Here is a 20,789-nt window from a genome sequence, read left to right on the forward strand (position 1 = left end):
TAACACAAGCGCTAGGGGTAACAGCGCGAGGAGTCCAAAAAAGCTCCTACAAGGTTCAAAAACCGCGCAAGGTTCGGGGGAAAAAACGGTGAAAAACGGCAATAATGAGCATAGAGAACAAAGAACCTGAAGGTTAAGGCACACATTTACAATCTAACTGTAGGGTAAAGGCGTATTAAAGACAACCTGAAAAACAGGTTATACAAGAGCGGGAGAGGATGATCTACATAAATTGCAGATCATGGGGAGAGGGGGGGGGGGGGAGGTGGGAATAAAGCCACCCTTCATGCAAACCCCCAAATACAACTCTATATAGTTACCAAAACACAATATTAATGAAAGTATGGAGAGAAGATAGTAAGCTACTTATCTGCTTGGAGCCGCATTTAAAAGAGGCTGATGGTTGCTATGTTTTGTGTATTACGTTATCTCAGTGTTCTTATTGGAACCTTTGTATTGTGATGCGACTGGCTTGGATCTGCAATTAAAAGTCATTGCATAATGTAGCCTCCGTTCTTGTAATGAAATTCTAGGCCTCCATCTCTGGGCATCTTGGTGTTTACCATCTCTATCAACATCTTCCCTAGCCAAATATATACGAGGCAGATGGTCTGCAGGTTATGTATGTCACCCTTTGGATAGTCAGGAGGAGAGCTTGGAAAGGTTAGACCATTTTGGGCAGGACTGTGCTCACTGCTGCCTATCCATACCTCCCACACGAATTGTTACTTATGGTGCCATGCAAACAACCTGTGTCATATTCCTTGGTAACTTCTCTGGTAGAGTTTTACAAGTATTCTCATGTATTCAAATTGCATTGGCATCCACCTAGAGGGGACAGGTTTCCCCAAAAACTGTATTTTTGATTCAGGGGTGTTGAGATTCAGTCCTTCAGATTTGTTGAATTAATCTTAAACCCCAGTGCCATCTGAAAGGGGTCCAGTTCCCAAAAAATTGATGGATTTATTTGTTTCTGACCTGGTCAATGGGAATAATATATCCTCAGTAAAGGGCATAGCCTTAAAGATGTTGTAGCCTAACTTCACTCCTACAGTGTATAGATTGACCCATATCCACTGTAAGAACTAGAGCAATCTACAAGGGGGAAGAAGGGCATCCCTCTCTCAGCCCTTATCTTATATTAATTCTGTTATTACACCACTCAGTCTGATTCTAGCCCCCTGGGTTAGGCAATATGTGATGATTCATTAATAAAGTGTACGCCCAAGCCTGGACATGAAAATCCAGTCTACTTGGTCAAACACCTTCTCTGCTTCCAATGATATTAAGCCATTGCCTTGGCCCCTTTCTTGCCCACATCTACGGCTCTGTTTATTTTAAACAGTTAGTAACAATATAGCTTGCAGACTGCTGCATGGTCCAAGCAGACATAAAAAAACCTGTGATATCTGAATTCCCAACAAAGTCCACGTTTGGGGACTTTCAAAAATGTGTCGTTCTAGTGTAATATTCTGGTGTATTTTTCTCATGTCAAGATACCCAAAAGGGGATTTTGCTTTCTGCTTTAAAATAGATTTAATTGCTTCAGAGACACACTGTTTCACCTTCTGTCTTGGAGAACAGATTCAGACTAGTGGTCTTTTAGGGTCCCAATCCAATCTTTGATAGACTTCTCCAGTGTGCGTACCCTTAAGGTCTTCTGGTCACAGTTGACCAAAGTTACACATCAGTATGTGAGATGTAAACATATTTTCCAGTGACTAGCATGCTTCATTTTCCTTCTGTTATGAAGATAGTATTGGGTATGTCAGTAGAACCACAGATCTGTTTATGTATATTGTCTCTGAAGCATGAACTCCTGCCCCAGAAGCAAATGGAAACTCACCAGCCAGCTCCATTTTCTCTTCTATAAAGAATTGATCCTGAATGATCCTTTTATCATCTAAAGTAATTTCCTTCAAACCTTAAAGTCATAATGCCAACAAGAACAATCTCTGAGATAAATCATTCCGTATTGCAGCAGGTGTAATTATATTGCTTTCTGGCAATTAATCTCACTTTTTACTGTGGGTTCTGTCTTGCTATTTTTTTGCTGCTTACTCTCCTATCCATTAAGTTTAATTCATGCTTGTAGTCCTTAGAACTATTTGTGGACCTGTAGGTTAGTCCCTCAAGTGTTCTTTTGTTTGAAGCCTATAGTAAATAGATATTGCAGTGGACACCGTTTGCACTCTCCAAAGAATGCACCATACGCTCAGTGGGATCTGTTTGCTAATCCACAATGCTCTCATAATATATTTTTGACCTTTCAGATGCCTTTCTAGCTACCATCATGTGATAACAAGTTGGCAAACTGTAAGCTGCATCGCTTCAGAGCTATCTAATCAAGACAAGTGCCTTTTTATATCCATGTACTTTAAATATCCAAAGAAGGGAAGTAACCCCATGAAGACTTGTGTTACTTACCAGTAGTGTAAATTGTGTTTCTTCTAATCCGTAAGTCACAAAGAGATTGCTTACTGCTGCTAATTGTACCATTTTTCAAATGGCACTTTCTATACTTGGAAAAGCTGAATAAGCTACTACTTTTCTTAACTTGGACCCAAGCATTTTTTTATATTTTTGAGTCTCTAGGGACTTTATTGTCTTCATTTAGCCACTTCAGGCAGTTAGCTTGTTCAACGGACTACACTCACTTAGAGATAGAAAAACGATCCTCTCTACGTCCATAAAATTTTTAAAACAATTATTTTTTCGCACTTGTTAATTAAATTCTTTTACAAACTTTGTTTTAATTTCTATTTTCTTCTGGAAATTCTAGTACCATCATTTATGCAAAAGAAGCCTTAGTAGAGCTGTTGTACCATGTATTTGCCTTTGTAATTGTTTCACTAACTGTAAAATGCCTTGTGAAAAGTGTGTGATTGAGATCAGGTCTTCAATTCCATGATTATTCCCTGACATTGCCATCAAGTGTTTATCAAAACCTTTCAAATGGACGAGACCGCAGTAGTTGACTGGGGCTCTGTTTTTTTATCCTTTGCTTTTTGATCAATGGCTGAGAGTGGGCAAGCTGGGTGATGGAAGCAAAAGAGCTAAAAACTTGTTTACAGTGGTTCATCTTATCTATGCCTCTCGCCCACTTAAGAACTCTGGACATAGGCACAGACCTTGATGTTTCAGTAGCCAGGTGATTCTCATTGAACATGTAGCTGTGGTCTAAGCCATCAGCAGATGCAGGGAATGTGAAGGGCAACTATCAGTGATTAGATTTGAGTAAGATGGTAGTCCCCATCAGCTTCCAGAGCACTGATTGTTGGCCCAACTCTGTATTCAGGCACAAAGGTGTCTGTACACACATGTTTAGTTGCATTTGATTGCATACAGGCATACATACATTACTGGAATGCTACTGATGTTTTACCTTTTGATACATGCTTGAAATGTTTCTTTGTTCTTTGCGCACCTAACAATTACTATACAAGCTCTTCTCTTGCACAATCATCAAGTTCCTATTTATAACACCCCTATCTCAAACTCAATCAAACCTGTAGCATGCGAACCGAGAAAGCAAATGCTTAGCACTGTCAACCTGCTGGCTAACTTCACTTCAAAGAGAAACTATGTGCAGAACTAAGTGGAGGATGTGAAGCGCAAGCAAGAAGATCTCATATAGGATTCTGTAAAATTAGATTCCACATCCAAACCCATGAAAAGTTACCGATTTGTATCTGCCAAGTCTGGAATGCACCATAGGCAAGGTGTAAGGAGAAGGCATCCCAAAGGCAGACTTTGGAGGACACCACAGAAAGAGTAGGTGAATATGGCCATTTTCAGACATGTTGATTGCACTGTTGACAGAATTTGAACTAATGATAAAGGGCATCTTTGAAGAGAGTAAGTGGTAAATTGCCGGGGGCATGGACAAACTATTTTCTCCTAGACAGAGTTACGCACATGACCACCAGAAATCTAAGGCCGTTGCCTTGTTTTATCATGGACATCACCACCAAAACTGACAAAACCTACAGTCTGGCCACCTGGAGCCTCCTCTCCACCCAGGACGCCACCTCCGTCATGAAATCCATCCATTCAAGAGCCCCCACAGACACCCTCACCACATTTCAACCTTGAAAATCAAAGGATCGGCTACAAACTCACCACCCTGCTTAACACCTGAAGCACCACCGCAATATATCCTGATGCGGAAAACACTCCGAAGTCAGACCACTCCTCAAAAAACCCTTTGCCGAGTTCAGAAACTACTTGCCAATCTCCTTGCTTCCATTCCCAGCTAAGGTACTTGAAAAGATTGTCAAAAATCAACTCACAACACACCGGAGCAGAACCAGCTACCTGACACCTCCCAATCTGGCTTTCGCAGCAATCACAGCACTGAGACCGCTTCTTCAACCTTAAAAATCAAAGGATTGGCTACAAACTCACCACCCTGCTCAACACCTCAAGCACCACGGCAACATTTCCAGATGCCGGGAAACACGCCGAAGTAAGATCACTTCTCAAAAAACCCTTTGCCGACCCCAGCGAGCTCAAAAGCTACTTGCCAATCTCCTTGCACCTATTCCCTGCCAGGTTACTGGAAAAGATTGTCCACAATCAACGCACAACACACCTGGAGCAGATCCAGCTACCTGACACCTCGGAATCCGGATTCCGCAGCAATCACAGCACTGAGACTGAGACCGCTTTGATTGCAGCCACAGACGACATTTGAACCCTCCTCGACCGAGGAGAAACAGCAGCCCTGATCTTCTTTGACCTCTCGGCAGCCTTTGACACTGTATCCCACCACACGCTGATTGAAAGACTCCACCACATCGGCATTCAAGGGGACACGCTCAAATGAATCTCTTCCTTGATCCCCCAAAGAACACGGAGTGTCTGCCTACCATCTTTCACCTCCGAATCCAAGAATTTAGTGTGCAGTGTCCCCTAAGGTTCATCTCTTAGCCCCACGCACTTCAACGCTTTATGACCCTGCTAGCCATCATTGTCAGATCTCAGGGTCTCAATAGAATATCCAATGCCGGCGATACTCCGTGTTAGAAATGGGATCTCCGGCTGACTAGGGCTTGCGCCAAAACCAGTCAGAGACCACTATCCTACGTCAGGGCAAGGGAGTTACACGCCAAGATAACCCCTGCTCACCCCCTTGGTAACGTGACACGAGCAGTAAGGCTAAACTCGGAGGCTATGTAAGTTAAGTGTTTGCGCACGCACCCCCAGCAACAACACCCAAGGCCCACCACAAAGGAAACTCCACACAAGGTTCTATAAAAAATAGCCTTTGTATTGTACAAAACACATTAGATAATAAATACACACTTTACAATGTGCCATAGGCACGGGCAGAATTTACAGGGGATTAGGTGAATGGGACAGAGCCACGGGCGCCACTGTCAGGAAGAAACACTTTTAGAACTAGCACTTGGTAGAATTAGCACTCTGTAGGGATAACCCTCTACACATAGAACAATTGTAGAACCAGATAGAAAATAAAGCACACAACCAGTAACCACTGGTAACAGGTAAGTACCACCGACGCAACCCTAACCACCTTAGGAGAATGTCACGCAGGGAACCAGGACCTCACTAGTACACCTATACTAGAAGAAACAACCACCTAAGCATCACAATACATGTAGGGGTATAAGCATGAACACATTACACATGATGCATCACAACATTCAGAGGTGTAGGGAAGAAAACACATGATGCATAAACATACATTCAGAGGTGCAGCAAAGAACAATTGCACAGAAATCACATAAGGTATAACCTCAAACTGTCCCCAGGCCAACTGACCTCTTTGGGGCTAGGACGCCCTGTGTCCCAATGTCATGGGGCCTAAACGGAGCAGCTGCCCACTAAGTGCTGGGCAGCTGTAGGATCTCTTCTGGGCTCTAAACAAACAATGGGGCACAAGACAACGTGGGAGCCTGGAGCCTCTCGTGGGCTCTGCCGCAAATGTGGCCCCAATGTTGGAGTCCCGCTCGGGGGACTCTGAATCCCAAAATGCCCCCAAGGAGCCTCGGGGCTCTAGTAACACTGTGGGGCAAGGTGGGAGCGGCCTGCTGCCTTCCGGGGCCGCTCTACCAATCCAAAATGCCCACAAAGATGTTGGAGTCCCTCTCGGGGGACTCGGAGTAGAATGGTGCCGTGGAGCCTCTGCGGCTCGAAACAAAGAATTGCCCTTGAGCCTCTCAGGGCTCTAAATTACAAATGCCCATGAACGTTGGAGTCCCTTGTGGGGGACTTGAAATAAACAGAATGCCCCCTCGCAGGCTCTAAATGACCAAATGAAGGTATCACTTTAGCAGGAGGGGGGCGGGCACCGGGAATGTGCCCCGAAGCCCCCCCTCGAACAATGATGGCCTCCGGAGCCCTTGTGGGCTAAGTAAAGAATGCCCCCCACGTTGGAGCGACCCGCGGGTCTACTCCGGGAAACCTGGACAAAGGAGGAGGAGCCCTTACTCACCGGGCTTACCTCGGCGCTGCTTCTTGGCGAGGGCGGCGCCCTCCTTTTCACTCGGTCCTGCTCCTGAGGGCCGGGTGTTGACAATGCCGGCGGCGGGGCCCTCTTCCTCCGGAGAGCCTCGCTGGGGAGCCAGCACGCTTCCTCTCTCTGCTCCGGGGCCCGCCTTGCTTCCTGGGGAAGCCTACGAGCCAGGAACCAATCCCAGCGCGGCCTTCCTGTGACGCGTTGGGAGGCCTGGCAGGCTGGAGCCAATCAGGGCGCAGAGCACCTAGGACGGCGCAGGGACCTCGAGCCCTGGTTCCTTTGGCAAACCCGGCCGGCGGCGGTGAATCCCAGAGTCCAAAGGAGGGGTCGGTTCCCTCCAAGTTAAAATAAACGACGAGGTGGCACTCGTATTGAATAATACATAACACGGGGTGGGCTCCCGTGAAGTACCAATCTTGCGGGGAAAATGCCGGGTGGACACCGGCTGTGAACAGAAAGCGCTCCCAAGCGTTAGGGGGGTAATTACAGAGCTCCCAAGCGCTAGTGGCCAAATAAAGTGCTCCCAAGTGCTAAAGAGAGAAATCCAGCGCTTCCAGGCGCTATAGGGCAAAGTTCAGTCCCAAAGTCCCTAAAGACAAGCAAAAGTCCTTCAGGAGGTGGGGGGCAGGGCTGGGCCCAGGTGCCAGCTCACAGGGTCCTCCTAGGCAGGGAGGCAATCCCCAGTGGCGGTCCTCCTGGTGCCCAGCAGCAGACTCTAGAGTAAGATCAGCAAGAGAACATTTTGGAGCACTTTGTTTTACTCAGCCACCCTTTCCATTCACTAGGCAGGCTAGGGTCATTAGATGCACCACAGGGGGCGGAGCCAGCATTGTGTGGGGAAAGCCCAGCCCTATTCAGGTCCCAGGTGTACTCCTCCCTCACATCACTCATGCTAATCTCAACACTCACCACCGGGGCAGACCAATCATGACTCATGGAGCCAGGCTCACCAGCCAGCTCCAGCCAATCACAAGCCAGACACAAATTACACAAACATGCCTACTTCTAGAAGTGGCACTTCCACACTAGACACAATCACGCCGCATACATCATTGCGCAGCATTTAATCACATGAGTCCGCACATACCAAACTCGAGCCTGCACTCCCCACGTATCAGGAACTACCAGGGACACATACATTCCCCATGCATTCCTATGGGAGGGCAGGCCAACCTCACCACATGCACGCACTTTACCCTGGGACACAGTGGTAAAGTGCGCAGAAACCAAAAATCACTGTCACCATGAAAAGCAAAAAGTTCAGGGGTGAACATGCCAGAAGGGCCAAGTCCAACACTCTGCTTATTCTCTCACTCACAATGACCCTCCCACCACTAGGACCAACTTCCAGAGGTGCATGACAAGTATAGCTGACTGGATGAAGAACAACTGCCTGAAGCTGAACACGGACAAGACGGAAGTACTGATCTTTGGCAATAACAGCAACCCATGGAACGACTCCTGGTGGCCATCAGACCTATGACCCTCACTCACACCCTCCAACCACGCCAGAAACCTTGGGATCATTATTGACAACAAGCTCACCCTGTAATCACATATCAACACTGTCTGCTCCGCCTGGTTCCTCACTCTGCGCAGGCTACAGTAGATCCCCAAGTGGTTACCCCTGCACACGAGACGCGCCGTGACACAGGCCCTCATTACGCGCCGAATGGACTACAGCAACGCCATCTACATAGGAATCTCTGCACACCTCCTATAGAGACTTCAAACCATTACAGAATGCAGCAGCCAGACTCATCTTCGACCCCCCCACCCCTCCTGATGAACCCCCATCACACCCAAACCTCCGGCAACTCCACTGGCTCCCCGAATAGAAGAGATGCCAATTCTAACTGCTGACCCACGCACACAAGCCTCTACACAACCAAGGACCCTCCTACATCAACCACTGCTTGAACTTCGATCAACCGTTGAGAAGATTACTCTCTGCTTCCCTATCATTTGCCCACACTCCCCTCATCTACCAAAGCAGAAGTGAAGGATGTGCCTTCTCCCACATTGCAGTAAAGACTTGGAACAGCCTCCCCACGTAGCTCTGGACCATAACCTGACTTCTGGAATTCCAAAGGGCCCTTAAGACTTGGCTGTTACAATGAGCTTCCGGGACCTGCGCGCGCCTGGATACCCTGTCTGATGACTAGCTGTGCTTTATAAATCTTGATTGATTGATTGATTTGACTGATTAAAATGAAACCAAATCAAATGTATTACCAATCACAAGTTGAATTTGTTCGCTACTGCATAGATTTCCTGAAGGTCCGGTCTGTTCCACTTTAATGTGCTTGCAGATATAAAGAAGATTACACTTTTTCTGTTCTTTCAGGTAAGTAACATTTCTGCCTCAGACTCTCCATTCCTTGCTGTAACAGTCATTCTTGGGTTATGCCAACAATTTAAACCGTAGCAGAGGAGGAAAATAACAGTGCCACTTGCCAGAAATTGCTGCAGTAATATAGACCACAAAAAAACGCACATTTATGTATTTATTGTATATTCTGATTGCCATATGATATTGTTTTCAAGTTTTCTTTTTAATTCTGAAGTAAAGAATCTGTATTTATCAGTCATGCAACTTGTTCATTTTTATTCAGTTGTCCTATGTATCTGATGTTACATTGTTTACTATCCTTGACAAGTGTGTCTGAAAAGCAATAGTCTTCATCCAGCCTCAATATGTAAATAGTAACTACATGCAAAAGTTTACTACAGCAATGGTGGTTTCAAAAATTCATATATTGTCTTTTTCCAACTTAGGGAATTAACTGAGTTGCAGCTCAAAACTGACCAGAATTTTGAAGACAACCAAAGACCTGATGTTTTCCTTGCACCACGCACCAGCTCTTTGGAGGTAATCTTATTGTCTTAATGGATTCATTTTTTTAGCCAGTTCTTTGAATCTACATTTCAGAAGATTGAAATAATCACTAAGAATTCTGGGCAACAAAGCTAGTGGTTAAAACTTAGTACAAGCATGATAAGTCCTGTTCATACTAAACCTAATTTGTAATTGTGCAGAGCAGGGGTGTTGTTAGCCATCAGAAGTGGTTAAAAATTTCAATAATTTTGCTGGAAATTGAGGTGGAACGCACTTATCCTAACAGACCTTCCAAATCAGGAGCGCACAACACCCTTTTTTTCATCCGCTGGCTTTCTTGCTTCTTCATGAAAATGAATGTCAGTCTATCACCTCATGCTGAATCCCATTAATTATGAATTTCTGCGTTTTACTTTGTATATTACTATTATCACATGTAGTTAAGTTTGCTAAAACACAAAGAATATGGTTTCTGTCTCTGGAATTGTTGGGAAAAAGTGTAGGCTTTATTCGTAGCTCATATTTCCAGGTTTAAATGGGTTTATTGAACTAATCTTAAAAGATACTCCTTCACCATAAACACTGGATCCATAAAGTTCCATATTTTCAAATAATACCTCTAATGGTAGGTTAACACAGCACAAATATGGCACATAACACTCCAATCCCCTGTTATGCTGAGGGGAACAAGAAGGGGTGGGGCAGAAGAGCAGAAAGAACAGAGTAATAACCCCTTTTTAAAAACTTTGTTCACCGCTTTACCAATGCTTCACTAATTGGTGATAAATTCAGGCTAGCCAACTGGGACATAATTCAAGTTGGGTGATAAGCTCCCTCATTATAAACTTGAAGTTTTATTGTGGAGTCTGAACCTTTGTAAACTTGTGGGCAATGTACCCATCCTCAGCGATCCATTTAGCAGCATACCAGAGACACCGTATGTTTCATGTTTAGCCGTTCTTTCGTCGCACTTTGGAGTTGCTGACTTTTCCTCTCTGTCAATTTTCTCACATCAGAGAACACCAGTGCCTGCCTGTGAAGTGGAACGTTGCCTGGCCACTACTGTGGACACCTCTTCTCTCTGAGTTGATTCTCCAAGCTCCACAACAGTAGTGCCTGCTGACAAAACCCTCTTCCCAGAGCCCCTCATGGGGACACACATCTCCCTCCAGATCTGAAGCTTTGGTGCGGGAACTGTAGGATGCACCGCCTCTGTCTCTGCACTCTTATTCAAGTAGCTCGGCCTGTGGTTTCAGGTCCTGGGACTGTGATTGCATTATCTCTAGGCTCACCATGATTTGAATATACAACCCTTTGTGTTTGAATTTACCCTCCATCTTGATCATTCTCTGATGAGTGCTAATCTCTGAGGTAATTGGGTTATTCAGTGACTTCATAATCAACCTTTACAGGAGTTATCTTTGCAGCTCTAGTGGCTTCCAACTCTTCTGGGGTCTGAGCAGGTAGATGAAAGAACTCTTGCTTGTCCCTCAGCTGTTTTTGCTGATCTATTTAGGACCGAATTTGCAGGGGTTTGCAAATTCAGTACCATAGATTTCTCACCAATTGCAGCACCTCTTATTGTGAAGCTCTCCACTCTTGATCAGCTCTGGTGGTGGTTGATTCTCCATTATTGACACCTGTCATCCAGCCTTCCTGAGCCTCAGGCCCACCATGTACTACTCTGTGACTCCCCCTCACTGGCACCCTGGGCGCTTTCATATATTTCCTTTTGTTGCACTCTGAGTGAGCTGCTGGGAGAATCCTACCAATGGCGCTAGTACACCGTAGGTCCCTCTATAGGCAGAGTATGTCATCCTTTCCATGCTGCAGTTCTGGGGGTTGTAACACCTTCCCAATCTCAGTTTCTGCAGTGCCACCCGAGCATCTGTAGAAACTGCCGAAATGCTCCAGCCTCCAACTTGACAGCGCAGGAGATCATCACCCCATTCCTCTTCACTTCTTTACTAAAGAGTGAATTCAGAACATGAGACAGAGCCCATTCTGCAGATCACTAGTTCCTTCACAGTTGTCACCCTGCTGGTGTCCTGTCTAGCTCAACCATTTTTCTACTCATGTGGCGGACTGCAGATACACTTAATGTGGGTAAAACGTTTAACAGACTTTACTTTTACACAAAGACGCACCACTTATATTTGCACAATACTTTAGGACACTAGTTAAAACATGCCACCTCATCTCATATTGATTAGAGTGACACACTTTTAAAAGCTGATTCAGAATTCTATGTATCTCCCTAAAAACAGCCTCTCCTTTTTGATTATGTGTTTCTTTTTGGGCACCAAACATTCAGACCACAGAACATCTATTTGTTTTGCATTTCATTGTCCCCTCCAGCCAGCTCAAATTGTTTTCACATTTGCTTGGAATAAAAACAACCCACTACAGCCTGCATTTTAATCCAGCAAGCTGGTTCTTTCCAGCAAGTGAGAGCCCTCTTGAAGCATACCACTTATACTTCCGCTTCTGAAAAGTATCAGCATTCAGACCCAAAGTAGGAACCTGAACTTATTATAATTACTGAAATCTTTTGTTTGCACAGTTTTGACTAACTAGATTCCTCTCTTAGTTTGTCTGTGTTTTTCCATCCAGTTGTACATCCTGTGAAACCAGTATATTGTATACATGATGAGTATTTAAAAGCCTGTATAGTCCCCCTATACTTTCTCGTCCTGCACAGGCTATAGAACTTCATTCATGGCTAGAAATAATGCTTTTTGATTCCTTTATTTTTAGATTAATGGACCCGAGTTGGCTGAAGAATGTTCTGTGAAGATTCCCAGTGGTCCCATCCAACAGTTGCAGACATTGAGGCAGTCTCTAACCACTAAATACATGCAAGAGGTTAATTATCTGAAAATACAGCATCAAGAAGAACTTGAAAAACTGGCTTCCACCCTTAAAGAACAATACAGTCTTGAAAATACAGAACTGAGGAAGGAAATTGTACAGTTGACAAAGTGTAAGCAAGAAAACCTTAACGGAGGTGTACGTGTGCACTATGACATGGAAGAAAATGATAGCATGAATGTAATTCAGCTGGTGGAAAAATTATATCAAGAAAGGATAGCCAATGAAGTAGCCAAGGTAAAGATTAATGTTGCCTAAAGTTTATCAGCTTTTGTTGTTCTATTTGAACTGACACACTGTGCGTACAATCAGCAGCAATATTTGAATTCTAGAATCCAGAATGCACTTTATTTCTGAATATTAAATTTAGTTTTATAATTTGTATTGGTGTTAGGCTTATTTGTCATTTTAATTCTATTTTTGTACCTTTTGGCATTGCTAAATTCCTTTCATATTGGCAGCCCTCTTAAATACCAAGCATCAGGGGTTAGACTAGTGCTGGTGTCCGAATCATCACACTAAAAATGTTGTCACTCACAATTAGTAGCTTCTAGCTGTGCAACGAGGTGCTCCAGACAGCCCTATGGGATAATATGTATCAGTCAGTGCAGTTGCTGTTTGCTGCTACCTAAGGAAATAACAGCCAGTCCCAGTTGCCATAGTGGGCCCAGCTAAGTTGTTGCTACAATGTGACATGAATTCTGCTGTCAGAAAAAAAGAAACAGCCTTCTGCCCCAGCCCACCTCTCCCTCAAACTCACCATGTGGATTCCTGTCATTGGCGTTGCACATATATAAACCATCATAGACTCCTCCTGGAGGAAGGCCCTGTAACGTGAATCCAGTGCCTTTCTGGGCATGCAGTTGATTGGCCAGAGTGCAGGCTTGCATTTTTGTGTCCAGCAAATCCCTGCTTACACAGGATGGTGCTGTGTGACCCAGCAGCTGCCCTCGTCTACTTATTGAGTGGTTGATGACCCAGGAATCTGGTGTTTTGTTAACAAACGTGGTTTATCCCCACTTACCCATGATTGGAGACCCAGCCCCTTCCCACCTGACACCAAGCTGATCCAGACCATATAGCTACCCGGCCTTATGGTGGCATCGCCTGACCCCCAAGCAGGCAGAGAAACCCCCACCCCCCTCCAATTAGAGAGTCTGCGATCCCGCTTCCACCCTATGCTGAGGCTGCATATTAGTTGTGTCCTGTAAGTCATGGCTCTCAAACACATCGGTGCATCATTAAGTGCTGCACCCATTACTTTTAAAATCACCAAGTAGAGATTAGTCTGGGCTGGCAATTGGCTAGGTATTGGCAATGGATCTGATTTCTGGACTAGTCTTGGTTGCATTTGTGCGAGTTAACTTAAAGCCAGTTTCATGACATCTTAATGATATTGTCTATACTGTTGATTACAGGTAGTGAGGCTAAGCACCTCCCTATCAGAATCCCACCTTTCATTGTAGATTTTATTCTGACTCTTCCCTTAGTATTTGCCATATATTTCATCATTTTGACTCCCCAGCTTGGTGAGATCAATTAATTCAGGGGATGGAACCTTTAGATCAAGGGTAATGTGATTATTTCTGGAAGTGGAATTTTAAATGTGAATGCTTTTAAACTGCACTGCATTTTGGCACTAATTTGCTGGGGGGCTTTATGTTAATACAGTTACTTACAGTGGGCTTGTTTGCTGTCCTTCAGTGTGAGTCTCTCCATGCCCTGGTCCGTCGCGGCGATCTTGTGCCGATTGTACGGAGGGCTGGGAAGAGGGGCAGAGCTCTTCGGTTTCCTAGGGTAGAGCAGTATTTAGCGCTCTAGTGGGAAGGGGAGGATATTTACTTAAGGGGCTGGCTACAGCGAACGCACAGCAGCAACGACAGACAGTGGCAGGGTCTGTCTCACCTGCATTGGCTGTATCACACGAGGCTCGCAAAAAATGCTATTTGCTTTTACCTAATCTGACTCTTTCGCCGCACAAAGTGGAATTTTAAATGTGAATGCTTTTCAACTGCAATGCATTTTGGCACTAATTTGGTGGGGGGCTATTTGTTAATACAGTTACTTACAGCTGGCTTGTTTGCTGTCATTCGGTGTTAGTCGCTCCATGACCTGGTCTGTCGTGGCGATCTTGTGCTGATTGTACGGAGGGCTGGGAAGAGTGGCAGAGCACTTCCGGTTTCCCAGGGCAGAGCGGCAGTTAGCGCTCTAGTGGGAAGGGGAAGATCCCTACTTAAGGCACATGCCACAGCGAACGCGCAGCATTACAGATGACACTTAAATCAGACCTCCCCACTCATCTACTGGGCAACTTACTCAACCCAATCTTTGCTAACTGGGATGCGCTAGATATAGAGCCGCCGCGTCGGGTCCCCATGTCGGATCATTTTGTGATCTCTTTTAAGGTGCAGATGCCGGCTCAAAAGGTACAAACGAAAGTGGAATTCAGGACAAAACACAGGAAATGGGCGAGCTTCTCACAAGAGAATTTTTACAAAGCCCTCTTACAGGGCGGACCCCCAGGCGGGCGGGAGATTGACTCGGCCTATGAGGCCTTAGATAGGCGCATCACGGAGGCACTTGACAGTTGTGCCCCCTGGGCCGCTAAGGCGTCCAGAAGGCAAGCAAAATCAGCCCCTTGGTTTGGAGATGAGCTCAAAATGGCAAAAGCAGCCTGTAAACGTTTGGAACTACGATGGAGAAGGGTGTCTCAAGTGCTATCATGCCCTCATTAGGAAATCGAGAGCTTCCTACTATAAGGAGAGAATCGAGAGTGCTGACAACTCTGTAAAACAGATGTTTACCATTCACAAAGAGATGTCCTGCTTGGCCAATATCGCTGCACCGATCATAGGTTCAGTGGAATCCTGTAACCGGGTAGCAGAGTTCTTCGCTGAGAAGGTTGAGAAGATATATGCCACCTTCCCGGTATCAGCAAGGGTTGGGCACGCTGAGGTTGCGGCCCCCAGTAACATAAAAGGAGGAGAAGGTCTGGACACTTTCATCATCCCTGACCACGAGACCTTAATATAGCGAGCAGCATTAAGTTTGGTTCCCCCAGAGATCCTGCTAGGCCTGGGGTGCTGAGCGGGACTATGGAGTGCCTTGAACCTTACATCAGGCATCTGTTAGAGCTCTCCTTTAGTTAAGGCATTGTGCCAAAGAAATGGAAGGAGGCTGTGGTCTTACCGCTCAAAAAGAAGCCAAATGTCAGCATGGACCAGCTAGACAATCTGCGTCCTATCTCCCTACTACCCTACTTTGCGAAAATTGCAGAGAAGGTAGTGAACATCCAGGTGACGGCTCATATCAACAAACATAGCCTTCTCCACCCCACCCAGTCCGGCTTCCGAGCATCGTATTTGACCGAATCGGCCCTGCTCCTTTCCACTGAGATCATTCGGAGGTACGTTGATGAGGGACAGGCGGCGGCCTTAATTATCCTAGATCTGAGTGCCGCCTTCGACACTGTGGCTCATCACACCTTGCTACAGTGTCTCAGAAAGGGGGGGTGGCAAAGCTTTGGAATGGATGGAATCTTTACTGGGGGACCGCAGTTTTAAGGTAGCACAAGGACCTTATCTGTCTAAGAACATAAGGCTGAAACAGGGGGTGCCTCAGGGGTCCACCCTCAGTCCGACTCTATTCAATCTTTGTCACCCCTGAGGCAAAGATTGCTGGAAAGTTTGGTGTCAAAGTCATGTCCTGTGCCGATGACACGCAACCGGTGGTGTCCCTAGCACACTCTGTTGATAAGGCAGCCACTCATTTTAACACATGCATGCAAGAACTAGCGGTATGGATGGCCAACAACTGCCTCAAATTGAATGGGAGCAAAACGGAAGTGCTGGTTGTTGGCAAAGCACCTTCTGTCTGGACATCGGCTTGGTGGCCACAGATCCTGGGTCCTATCCTTGTGCCTAGTGAACAGGTCAAGAACCTAGGGGTGTGGCTTGACCCCAAGCTCTCGTTTGAACACCACACAAGGCGGGTGGCAGGTACATGTTTTGGAGTCTTGCCCGGACTCCGTAAGACTTGGACCTTCTGCCTACCACAGCCAGGAAAACCATGGTCCATGCTCTGGTAACTTCAAGGCTGGACTATGGAAGTGTCCTTTACCTGGGTGCTAATGTCAACTGCATACAGAGGCTTCAACGTATCCAAAATGCAGCAGCCCACATGGTTCTTATGCTACCCAAGAGAGCCTCCTCCAGGAAGGCCATGGTCGCCCTGCATTGTCTCCCAATCAAGAAGCAAATCCTGTTTAAGGCTCTGTGTGTGAGCCATAGGATTCTACACAGGAAGGGGCCCACATATCTACATAACCTTCTGACTCCTTGTGCCCCTTCCCGCCAACTTAGATATAGCGGAATGGGGCAGGTCAATATACCCACTGTTTCATGGCAGCTCAACAATGGAACAAACTCCAGGGGGGCTTCGGTTGGAGGCCTCGGAGACAGCTTTCCGTAGGAAGTTGAAAACCTTCCTATTCCCCACGGATTAGTTTAATGAGTGTCAGGGTCTGACTTGGGGGGGGGGGGGGCGGGGCGTTTGGAAATCTGCTTCTTTGTTCGCTGGTACCATAGCACGTGGACACACTAGCCTAGTGTAACTAGGCGCTTTATAAACTTGTATATTATTATTATTATTATTAAGGTGAGTAAAGTTTTTCGCGTCGGAGATTGCATCGAAAGATATTTGTGAAAATTAGTCAAGTCAAAGTAAATTTTATGTGGTCGAAGCCCATGAACATGACAGCACACATACAAAAATAAAAGACAGCTTACAAAAAGTATCTGGTACAAAAACCATATACAGGTCTAAAACATTGAAAAATAGACCTCAAAATGTATATCTCATCCTAATGTGAACCACTGATTTTATAAAGTTTAAAACTACAGAACAGATTTCAGGTGAACCTAAAGGCCGAATAAAAATTAAACCATCTTATGCATCTCATATTGGCCTTGCGCAGCAACAGCACCTAAAAACGGTGTCTTGGATCGTGATACAATGGGCGCAACAGAAATAAATGAATGGTGCTTTGGGTCGAAAAGTTGTCACACAAATAAAGAGATGTATCCTGCTGCTGTGCCCCTGGGAATGGAAAAGCAAATTCAAAGTACAAAGTGCAGAGTCTAAACAAAGACTGTGTAAGGGAAACACACCATCTCAAGTAAGGCTTATAATTTCCGATTGATTGCTTGGCCTGAGCAGCGTCCAAGAGTTTATTCATACAATGCTCAAAAAACAGTCCTTTAACTCTTAGTTTGTGGTTGTGGCCAATTGTTTGGGGGAATTTATAAAGGTCAATGAGGCCCAATCTATCAAAGGTGACCTTCAAGTACCTTAGCTATTGTATGTGGTCTACCACTTCTAAATAACACACAGTCTGAAATGCAAGCTCTAATCAGACCAGCCTCTTTGGATGACCATATTTTGACCCACAATAATAAAGGGGCTAATCTGACATGATCTTCCAGGTAAGGCATCCCAAGCTCCTCATGGCATATTAAGGTAGTTGTACCCCCTGGGACTTAAAGTAGTCTACGCAAAATATTATGTTCGCGGCATATGAGCTGTACATCATATGCTTTAGCATAGATCACCATCTGGTGTTGGGTCCGGATGTTTGCACTTTGTTTTTGTTCGAAGAAGTCTTTCAGTCACGAGGTAGGCGACTCCTCCTTTCAGTGATAGTGCGCATGGGCATCGGCTCCAACCCCAGATTGCTTTTTTCCACCATCGGGTTTGGATGTGTATTGCTGCGCTCCGGTACGGTATCGTTTTCAAACCCTTCGACGCGCAATCCTCTACCCTTGACGGTATTGTCTATCGATCACGGTTTCCATTCAACGCGCATCGTCTAAAATCTGTCAACCTTCGATCTGGAACTTCGAAGCGGGCCGTTGGGCCTACCCGTGCCGACAATGCCAGCAGTCGATGTAACAGACTCCATTCAAGTTATGTCCCAGGTGTCGTGCTAAGTTCCTACGCACAGACTTGCACGAGGTCTGCCTATCCCTGGAACATGACGAAAAGGACTATGAGGCGTGTCTATCATTCCGATCGAAGAAAACCATTTGTGACCGTTGAGCTCAACGCCACGAGATGCACCGCGGCAGAGGATCTGTACCAGACATCTTCAGCGAAGATTCTGATTCCCACCAACCAAATCCAAAAGCAGAGGAAGAACTGGTCTCTGTGTCCGAAGCCGATTCCGACATGGAAGAAGAACCGACCATCTCTCTGGGTCAACGTACCGTGAGTACAGATCCCCCTTGTGCCCACACACCCCAAACCTGTGGCTCCGGTATTACCTATGCCCTCGGGCTCAGGTCGGCACAGAGAAAAAGTTTCAGATGCCCCGCCCTCAAGCTCGGCTACGAAACACAAACAAAAGCCTTCGGGCTCGAGCCAGCCTCCTTCTGTTACCGAACCAACACCTTCGGCACCAAAACACAAACACAAGGCTCAGTCTCAACGGCACCGGCACCAAAAACGCCTTAGACACCAAAGTCCTTCGGAGCCAAAACCAGACAAACACAAAGATCCGGACCCAAAAGCTTCCAAGCCTAAAGCTTCGGAACCGAAACATGCACCTAAAGCCTCAGAGCTGAAATCCACACCAAAGGCCTTGGAGCTGAAATCTACACCTAAAGAATTCGACCCGAAATCCGCACCTAAAGACTCGTATCCTAAACACCCCACGCCTAAAGGCTCAGAGCCGACACCTGCTAAAAAGCACTCGGACTCAAAACACTCGACGCCCAAACATCCTCAAACTAAATCAACTCCATCCAAAGAACCTCTACCCGAACAGCCACCTTTGGATCCCAAACAAAAGAGACTCAGCATTGTCCCTAAAACTGGACACCTCCAGCTCATTCTTCCTAAAAAACGGAAGCTGGATCTCACACAGGATCATCCTATACCTCTGAAAAAGGAGGACATGGGTACTAACCCGTCTCCCCTTATATACCTCCCTCTCCTCCTCCTAACCCAAATTTGATCATTACACCATCAAATTCACCTCCACCATCACCTGACACACAGGACGAGGACGATCGGGATGGAGCTGGGGATGAGGACCGTTATGTGCCACATGACATAACACAAGACACTGATCCCTGGGACAAATATGATAAAGATCCAGACAAGGATAACGACCCCAACCTGTATCCCTCCAGACCCTCCCCACCTGATGATAACATCTGTTTTGCGCAGCTTATTAAAAGAGCTGCTCAATATCATGGGGTGGAACTACACTCAGACCCTCTAGAAGATGATTTCCTTCTGGAGACATTCACACATTCACTAAGGTCTACTAACACCTTCCCAGTGCTCAAGGGCTTACTAAAGCACACTGACGAAGTATTCAAAAACCCACTTAGAGCCAGAATACTAACACCTAAAGTGGATAAAAAATACAAACCTGCTCCTACAGCCTCGGCATATATAAAAGGCCAGTTGCCTTTAGAATCTCTTGTTGCAACTAACGCCCGTAAGAAAGCTAATTCTCAAACCACAGGTGGCGCCCCTCCTCCTGATAAGGAGTCAAAACTTATTGATGCCTCAGGCAAAAGAGTGGCTTCCCAGGCAGCTAACCATTGGCGTATTGTCAATGCTCCGGCTCTGTTAGCACGCTATGATAGGACTCACTATGACAAGTTGGAAAAACTCATGCAACATCTGCCGGATGAGTATATATCTAAAGCGAACAACCTCATACAGGAAGGGAAGCTCATCACCAACACTTGCATAAAATGTGCACTAGATGCAGCAGACACAGCATCCCGTGCCATCCACACTATCATACTGTTAAGCAGGCATGCTTGGCTTCGAATCTCCGGATTCAAGCAGGAGGTACAATCCTCCATACTTAATCAGCCCTTTGACAAAGAGCATCTGTTCGGGCCATCAGTAGATACTTCATTAGAGAAAATTAAGAAAGACACTGAAACCGCAAAGTTCATGGGAGCCTTACAATTGCCTTCAAACCGGGGATCCTTTCGCCGCTCCTTTTATAGGGGTGACTCAAACACTGTGTCATCAGAAAATCCCTCCTCCTCGTATAAAGATAACAACCACTCTAACTCCTCCGAGTCTATTTTAGAGGAAACTGCAGAGGAAATAATAACAAGGGAAGAGGCAGAGGTATCCCCACCCGCACTTCCACTGCTAATAAGCAGTGACTTTCCTCCTCTACCCCCCGATGATCCCACCCCTGTCGGGGGATGTCTCTCACAGTTCCTACCTGTTTGAAATTCCATTACCTCAGACAAGTGGGTAAGACAAATTATCCAATGTGGTTACTGCCTGGAACTTACCAGCACTCCCCCAAATATTCTTCCGAAGCAACTTGTAATGTCACCAGAACATCTCACACTCCTGAAACAAGAGGTTCTCTCTCTTAGAAAAACATGCGATAGAACCTGTCCCGTTCCATCATCAGGGAGGAGTGTACTCGCTCTACTTTTTAATTTAAAAAAGGACGGCTCTCTAAGGCCTATACTAGACCTCAGACATCTAAATCTTTACATTCAGTCAGACCACTGCCACATGATGACTCCCATTCCTGCAACAAGGCAACTT

The 20,789-nt window shown here is 45.8% G+C and overlaps 1 protein-coding gene across 1 annotated transcript in view; it reads left to right on the top strand.

Moving 5' to 3' along the window:
- Window positions 1-20,789, top strand: part of LOC144784158 (A-kinase anchor protein 9-like) — a 574,985-nt gene that overhangs the window by 485,623 nt on the left and 68,573 nt on the right. Inside the window, exons 14-15 of the mRNA XM_078662830.1 lie at window positions 9,263-9,356; window positions 12,081-12,431. Of these exons, the coding sequence (XP_078518956.1) occupies window positions 9,263-9,356; window positions 12,081-12,431 (445 nt within the window). The remainder of the gene's footprint in view (window positions 1-9,262; window positions 9,357-12,080; window positions 12,432-20,789) is intronic.

Source organism: Lissotriton helveticus, chromosome 10 (assembly GCF_964261635.1).
Source record: "Lissotriton helveticus chromosome 10, aLisHel1.1, whole genome shotgun sequence".
Lineage (NCBI taxonomy): Eukaryota > Metazoa > Chordata > Amphibia > Caudata > Salamandridae > Lissotriton > Lissotriton helveticus.